The sequence below is a fragment of the Triticum urartu genome, chromosome 1A (genome assembly GCF_056163025.1).
Source record: "Triticum urartu cultivar PI428250 chromosome 1A, HENAU_Tu73, whole genome shotgun sequence".
Classification (NCBI taxonomy): Eukaryota; Viridiplantae; Streptophyta; class Magnoliopsida; order Poales; family Poaceae; genus Triticum; species Triticum urartu.
In genome coordinates, this window is record NC_141873.1 from 9,769,109 (window position 1) to 9,777,762 (window position 8,654).

The 8,654-nt window shown below is 43.5% G+C and overlaps 1 protein-coding gene across 1 annotated transcript; it reads left to right on the forward strand.

The window, feature by feature from the left end:
* Positions 1-859: 859 nt before the first annotated feature.
* Positions 860-7,956, forward strand: LOC125538729 (UPF0481 protein At3g47200). The gene is made up of 3 exons (XM_048702044.2): positions 860-1,013; positions 5,517-5,576; positions 6,499-7,956. Exons 1-3 carry the CDS (start codon positions 1,004-1,006, stop codon positions 7,848-7,850), a joined length of 1,422 nt encoding a protein of 473 aa, XP_048558001.2. The 5' UTR covers positions 860-1,003; the 3' UTR covers positions 7,851-7,956.
* Positions 7,957-8,654: the final 698 nt, after the last annotated feature.

Genomic DNA, 8,654 nt, shown 5'->3' on the forward strand with positions numbered 1-8,654 from the left:
GTAGACAAAAAATACGTAGTCAACCATACAATCCATGTGCTGGTTGGAGGAATGTCTCACATCTAATGTGAAATTGCTAGAGCCACCCCAAAGTGTATCTAGCCATATCCCCCAGTAAAGAACGTGGCGTGACCCGATTGACCGTTTTTTCACTAATAGAAAAAAGCCAAAAAACAGGGTAAAAGAAACCTAGTAGGGTTTAGTATATTATAACAAACAATCATTTGAACCAAAATGTTAAAGACACCCCAAGTGCACACGGAAAAATGCGAATCAGTTAACAAAATTTTGATCGAAGGCCTACGGCCACACGCGTTTTCTACCCCGTAGCCTCCCAAACAAATGCACGTGTCAACAATTGATATGCCTCCCAGTCGCAATCGGCCAAGAGGCGAGACGTGGGGGCAAAAATCTCCCCAGATATAGAGGTTTGGGTATTTTGTTCTAGTTGAATAAGGCATTGCTTTATGCCGTGCTGGTTGATGACGGTAACTAGCCGGGCTGGCGACGACGACTAGTCAAGCGTGGCGACGAAGACTTGGAGGAAGACCGCTGGTCGTCGCGGCATGTGCTGCATAATAAGTATCTTAGATAAAAAAGTAATGTTTGTACTTTGGCTCACGGGCGTTTCAGCATTTGTCACCAGCAACGCCTGTCGGTCGGTCGTTTGAAGCAAGGAATCTATCTTTTGTGGTCGACCGGCTTTTAGCACGAGATAACGTGCGCTGGCGCAGAGGCGTGCGTGCTTTTCAGAATGTAGCATGCTAATTTTGTCGTAATCCTCGTCTTTTCCCCCGGCGGCTGCATGCTAATTAATCTTACTATTGTCGTGCTCGCACATGCTTCGCCTTTCGGCCCACCCGAGGAATGCTGGGGCACAGACTCCTACTTATCTGTAGGCTAGCGTGCCAAACGAACTAACACCTGTTCATATCACTCACAAGTCACAAGGACGCCCGGGGAGCAGCGGATAGCTACTCTCCTTTGTTGGCTTTGGAGCGCAATGTCGTCAGGTACGTAACAAGTGAATATATGTGGGATTTAGTTCAATTTTAGATGGAGCAAGTGCATTTAGATAGCTCTTCACTATCTGAACAAACATGCTATTTACTCTCCCCGAAATGTGCGATTTCGAAGTAACTATTACATCTTCTTTGTCGCCTTGTATGTAGATCTTTGTATTTTTAGAATATTGCAGATTCCAATCTATGCGGTATTTTCCTATCCAGGTCTCCTTTCAATCAAAGGAATATCATAGCTGATTTTTGTAGGATTCAGATCCTTAGTTTTTTTTTCCTACATAGCTTGTTTGTTTCATAAGATTGGGATCCTTAAGAAAAAATTTCATAGGGTTGCTTTGCACTATGTTTCGGATGAAATTTTCAAGCCACTCAAACTATTTATTTATTATTTATATGCTTTTCTTGTGGTATCAAAACACCCTTGCGGAATATAGAGGACAAGCCACTAAAATTATATATTTCTCCTAATACTTCCATTTGAAAATCCTATGAATCAAAGGAGCCCACAAGTAACCAGATATGTGGATCTTATACCAACTTTTAAATGGCCGGAAAAAACTACATATCTAGTAGATTAATTTTCTTTGCTACTGTTAGTTCCGTTAGATGAAGGATCTAATAGCTGGAAAAAAAAACTATGCAGCTTAGCTGTGTCCATTTTTAGTTCGTGGCATGGGGCAAATGTCGGCAACAACCATCACAAACAGGAAGATTAATTTTTGAAAGAAGAAGAATATCTTTACGATAAATGAACTCCAAACCTAGGCTCATGCTCATGAATAGAAATTCACAAAACTAAGAAGTTTGATGAAAATTTTGGTAGTCTTTTCTTACATGATCTACAAAAAAAATAGAGCAGATAGAATGACTTCTACCCAAAAAAGAAAAAGAAATTTGAGGTACATCTCTGGCATAACCAAATCATTTAATATATTTTCTTTTCACTTTGGTTAATTTCTCATCTTGACCAAACCAGCCATTTCACACAGCTGGTTAGAGACCAACTAACACATGGGGCCCATATGTAAGTGCTTATGTGGCATGTGCGGTAGGGGGGAGAATCATCAGCCCATGGTCTGTGCTTCTTGGGTCTATGTAAGCACTGGAGTCAGCTTGGTTATGTTGATGAGAGGTAGGGGACAATGTAGCGAATGTGCTCACCGGGAGGCAGAGCCTCTCAGGAAAGGAAGGTCGTAGCTGTTTTCTTCCTTGCTGTATGTGAGTGTGCTGTCAAATCTAGAAGCAGGATGGACCAAAGACCAAACCCATCAAATCCAGTGGCATATCTATATCTTACTTGCTTTTAGGATTTCACTCGTACATCTTTGACTAGACAAGAGAGCTCTTTGTCCAAAGGTATGTGGTGTCGTTAGATACCTCCACCTCTACTATAATACTATAAATGTTCTTAGTGCATAATTACCCCATGCATTTGTTGTATCCTTCGCTCCAAACTTTGTCAGAGACTGCATGGCCCATTCTTGCACATATCACATTGTTTTTCTTTTGACTTGTACATTCATATCTGTTATATCTTGAACTAAATGTCTAATTCATATTACATGTCCATATTCCTATTCCTTGTGATGAGGGATTTGAAATAAGACCAATCTTGAATATGTTTTGACAAGTTATAAAAACTTTGCTAGGTTTCAACTAATAAAACTTGGTAGGAACGGATGATAAATGCATCAATTTTGAAAAACAAAAACTAAAACCCTTAAACCTGCACAACTAAACCGCAAACGTAAGATCTAAGATCAACTCTAGCAGATCCCGCAAAACTCACCGGCCCGTAAAATAACCAACGTTTTCTGGTTCCAGAGCAGAAAACTGACCCGGACAGATCCAGTATATCTAGCAGAATCGGACTTTTTTACAGCTCCCTTCAAATGAAACACTAAAACCCTCATATATTCAACTTCCAGAGTTTTTTTCCTGGTGCCCGGTGGTTAGTGCCGCCTGCAAATTCCACAACCATTAGATATGCATTGTGACAAGAATTAGAGTACGGGAGTAACGGGACATTCACTTTTGCTCTCTGGCCATGTGAGACACACTAGTATTTCACTCGAACTAGTAGCGACCTTACCTGTCCTCGTACCCCAGATTAACTAACAGGAAATTGGAGTGGTCACTTGTTTTAGTCGGGCTAACCTCTCCCCTCACTGCGAGCTTAGGCCTCCGCCTTCGGCCACCCTGGCCATGGCCTCCACCAGCCTCCGTTGCTGCAACGCCACGGTCTCTGACCCCATGGGGCCCTCCTCTTCCCCTCGGTTGCCCTCCTCCGACGGTAACTTGTGGGAGGTCCTTTGATGGTCTCCTCCTTTGATAGTCCTTTGATGGTCTCGTCCTTTGATGGTGTTCCGCTCTAGATCACGATCAACCCACCGGTCCTTTGACGGTCTCCTCCTCAGGTCCATCGACCCTGCCAGGCACCCAGGTCTACGTTAACACGTTCGCTCACTCGCCTGGATCGATGCTTAAATGCGCTTGTTGGATAATAGGGAGTAACCATAGTAGCAGCGCTTGGACCGCCGACAAGACAATGCGGAGGTAGGGAGGGAGGCCTTGATAAGAAACTTCAAGGGGTTGTGCCTCAGATGGCTTAGCTCGCATCACGGCCGCAATGATTACAAGGATCCCATCCACTGTATCATCTGCAAGCTTTCTGACCACTTTAGAAGGGAGTGCCATCAAAACCCCCAAAAGTCACGGTTCCGGCCGCATTGCTAAAGAGCATCTCATGCTAGTCTCGTTCCGGGCTCCGTTGCATCTGCGACTTCGTTTCCCTCCTCCAACTTCCCCACCACTGCTAGCTCTGGCCATGGATCCCTCCATCCAAATCGATCCCTCATGTCGCCTATGCTCAGCAACAAGGTGATCATGTCCACACCGCCCATGGAGAACATCATCTTCATCATACGCCACCATGCTATCGCCCTCGCTACGGTCTCACCGCACCTGATGCGCTTCACAGATTGTCACCCGGAAAATTTTCGGGTGCACTTTAACCTTCCCTCACCGCGACACCATTGTGAGGCAAGTCATGTTGTGGGTCGACACCAACAGCTTCCTTCTCAAGTCATGGCATAAAGAGGACGACGACACGGATCATAACTTCAAACTCCACGTGTGCGTGGTCATTGAAGATCTCCCTCAGCAGCTCTGATCTCTGCATGGGGCGAAGGAGGTGTTATGTGAGAAATGCAGAATGGAATGCCTCGATAGCGGGACTTAAGAGTGCGGCAACACAAAAACATATACTATATACTTCCTCTGTAAAGAAATATAACAGCATTTAAATCCCTATTTTAGTGATCTAAATGCTCTTATATTTCTTTAAGGAGTGATTATTTCTCAATTTGATGAATAATTCTTAGATAGTGTTTGATATTTCATTATCTTCTAGACACTTCGTCACAAGTGTTTAAGAGTCAACCCTGAACTTCAAAACCATCTAAGTTACAACCACGAACTGTTAAATCATGTGAATGTAAACTTTGCGGTCTCCTCAAACTAGTTTTTCATGAGTTATAGCGGTTTTGGCCAGTTAACCACCTCGTCTGCTGCCACGTCACTTAGTACAAATTTTTACAAAAAATGGTTCAAGAAAAATTTGAAAGCACTATGTAACACTACCATGGTGACATTTCTTGGAAAGTTTCAACCCTTTTTGCCATAAAAAATAAGATATAAGAAAAAAACATATCCATCCCCCTTTTTTGATCAAATTTGACGAAAAATGAAAGTGTCTAGAAAATTTTGAAACAAATCAATAAAATCAGCGCTACCATGGTGATAATTTTGGGAAAGTTTCAAACCATTTTCTAAACATATTCAACAAAATAGTGGATGTTGTGGCAGCTGACTAAGCAGTTGACAGGGTGACCAACTGGTCAAAGCCACTTCATCTAACCAAAACCCAGTTTGAGGAGAGGGCATGGTTGAAACTTGACCGGTTTGGACTGTCTAGGGTTGTAATCTGGACCGTTTTAAAGATCAAGGATGATTCTTAGACATTTGTGATAATCCAGGGTTGAGATATGGTCTTATCTTCTTTTTCCATAACATGTGTATCTTCTCACCTTAGAAAATCCTTTGTATCTGCCCGAATGTTCTATATTTCGTCTATATTCTCAATTGTTGTGTCAGAGCACTCAATAATGGGCCAAATAAAATATAGAAAGAAAGTTTGTCAAAAACAGCATCAAAGTGCATTCACTGATGGGCACAATAAAAATTCAAACTTTCACCACAGAGCTAGAAACAACTTGAATTGCTTCGAGGCATTACAAATTTGAAAAAAAAGAGATGAGAATGAGCGATAGGATGTATAGATTGACTGCTGGGTTTGAAAGGTGGTCTTTGGCAATGATGAAACGTTTAGCTCGTTTTTGATGCTTTTGAGAGTTGTTCTATGAGACTAATTTTATGATTTTGTTTCCAACGGAAATCTCATTTGGTTAATGTCAGATTTTTGATACTTTCCAGAAATCGCCCTTTCCACTATCCGGTCTGGTGGCACGGACCTTGGCACGAATCGGGTTCCAGGTCAGCTCTCCCGTTCGCTATTCCAACTATCATATTGAACATATGTTTATTATTTCTTTAAAAGATCGGAGCCCTTGAGGACTCAAATTCGAGCCCTCGTAACTGAGCAGCATGCACACTCTCGTCTTGCGCTGAAGCGGGCTTTGTGAACACTTGCGCACAAAGAAGTTATTGTATTTGAGTTTATTTGTTTGAATTATTATTTTCATTAGAGAGAACAATCTCAAATTCCAGAGTTTTTCCATTTTTAAAGAACAAAAATCCTTATTGTTATATTCTTTTTTTCTCAACTTGACATGTGCATTTTTATTATACATCGCATGCCGTTTATTAACACCTTGGCACTTTTTATCTTCCAAAAAATGACATTTTTATTATTAAGAGGATGCCAGTTTCATTACTAAGAGGATGACAGTTTCAATGACATGGCAATTTTTATTCATAAGCGGATTGCATTTGTACTAATAACAAGCTGACATATTTTAATAATAATAATAGGATGGCATTTTAATTTTTCAATGGGATGAAAAATTTTATTACCAAGCGCATGAGATTGTTTTTTAATAATAGGACGGCATTTTATCAATGAGAGAGTGGGATTTTTAATGTTGAGAGAATTGCATTTTTATTGTTAATGACATGGCAATTTCTTTTTTTTGGGGGGGGGGTGTGGGGGGGGGGGGGGGCGGGGATCCAGATAATACTCTTTTTACCTAGAGGATGGCGGTTATATAAAGTAGCATGTCAATTTTAACATTTTGAGAGCATGCCATTTTATAAATTTAATTATTAACTACTCCAGTGATCTAAACACTTTTATGTTTCTTCACAGAGGGAGTATACGATGAAGTCATTATTGACCAGATCACATACGGTTACGGATGTGCATTTCGAGCTGATTAATTATGGCATGTTGGTGCAGGAGCCTTGAATCTGAACTTGGACTTGGAGGCAGGGAAACAAGTGGTGGCCAAAGATAAGACGAGGTCCAGCGGGAATGTTCCCAAAGTTCGTGAGCAGCTCCGTAGCGCTGACGAAGACAGCTACACGCCACACAACGTGCCGATCGGCCCTTACCATGGCAAATGTCCGTCAACTCCATGGGTTCAAAAAGAGAAGCAGCGATACGTGGGCTTCATGCAAAATCTCTCTGAGAAACACAATGATGGTGGCCTCAAGGGTCTAGTGGAGGAACTGGAGCCCCGAGCAAGGGACTGGTACGGGGACGGGGTCGACCGCATGACCTCGGAAGAGCTGGCGAGGATGCTGCTGCATGATGGGTGCTACCTGCTGGGTTGGTTGGGGAACTATCCGGGCGTCCCTCAAACATCCTGTAACGACTACAACGCGGTGTTTCGCGACACCCTTTACCTCATTGAGAACCAGGTGCCATTCTTTGTTCTTGACAAGATTCACGCGCGGGCCACAGGAGGTTCCAGTTCTCTACTCCACTACATGGCAACATATATCAAGAGTCTGCTGAGCAGGGAGGGCCACATCAGCACAGAGAAGAAGAGGCTGTCGGAGCCGCCATCCCACCTGCTACACCTGGTGCACACATTCTTCCGTCCAACCAATGGACAAATGGCAGATCCTCCAGAGCGCCCATACCAGCTGCTGCACCGAGTGCACGCGTACTTGAGCCCAACCAGCTGTTTGCAGCCAAATGGTGAGCGTGAGCGTGAGGGCGACACGGGTCGATGGCGTCGGGCGACGGAGTACTGCACGCAAGCCAACGTGCAGTTCAGGCGTCGGGACTTCGCGGCCGATGTGACTTCGATCCTCGACGTGCGCCTTAAAGGGGGCAAGCTGGACATCCCCTGCCTGCAGGTCGACGGCAAGACCTGGACGCTCCTACGTAACATGATGGCGCTGGAGGAGCATGCGGAGATGACCCAGAGGCCCGTCACGGCCTACTGCCTCTTCATGTCGCAGGTGGCGTGTACGGTGGAGGACGTCCGGCTCCTGGTTGATGCAAAGATCATCCAACACTTCGAGAGCAGCGACAAGATTGCCGCCCAAGGCTTTGCCAACCTCTGCAAGGGGGTGGTCATGGACGTCGACAACATTGACAGGAACTACCTCAAGCCCATGTGGCACGACCTGGAAAAATTATGCGACAGCAAGGCGCGTAACCTCAGGGGATCGTTCCGCCACAAGTACTGCAGCACTACTTTGCACCAAGTCGCATTCGGTATTACCGCCTTCCTGGCCATCTGTCAGTTGCTGCAATCCATCTATGCACCCATCGCCTATCATTTCCCCAAACACTAGCTAGTGGCAGACGAGCTAGCTACCTGTTGACGTACGGTACTAGTTTTATCAGCTGATGATATATAATAAGAACATGGCAGTGTCGCGACGTGTGAATTGTTAGTTATGACCTACTCATTGTTTTTGTTAGTTATCACTAGCAAAAGGGCCCGTGCGTTGCAACGGGGTAACAAAAATATGTATTGACCACATATTACAATGAGTATTGCTAAAAAACTTAGTACAAAGAGTGAGTTGTTAAAAAAAACTCAGTACAATGAGTGTTGAGTGCATGAAGATTTTGACTGTCTCGAGTCTAGACTTGTGTAGACATGGTTGTAATATCAAGGAATTGATAGACTCTGCTTGACCTATGTTTATGAGTCATGCACATTGCCTTTATCCATCCAATACATGTTTGTTTCATGACCTAAAATGGTGAAATCAAACCAGACAGAACTGCACATGGTTACGAATTAAATCATACTCCGCTCAAGCAACCTAAACTCGGCCTTGACTCAGTGGAGTGGTGAGATGCTAGGACACAGGGATCCAATATTATTGGAGGGGCACCGAGGACAATGGCCTGCTTTACGCCAGACTTCGAGTCCTCCTCATGAGACGAGTGCGAGAGACATGCTTCTCCCTGCCAGCACGACACATCACCTACCTATAATTCCACCCTTGTTTTATTTTTGATCTTTTAACCTATAAATTCCCTACCTTCCACTAACTTGCATATTTTATAATGTTTTCTTATTTTATTTTATGCATTTTGATTTCATCATGCCATTTATAATGCTTCACACCAAATTAAAAACTACG

Coding starts and splice junctions, on each gene's coding strand:
- LOC125538729 (XM_048702044.2), top strand. Junction 5,577..6,498: donor TGGCACGAATCGGGTTCCAG/GTCAGCTCTCCC, acceptor ATGTTGGTGCAG/GAGCCTTGAATCTGAACTTG.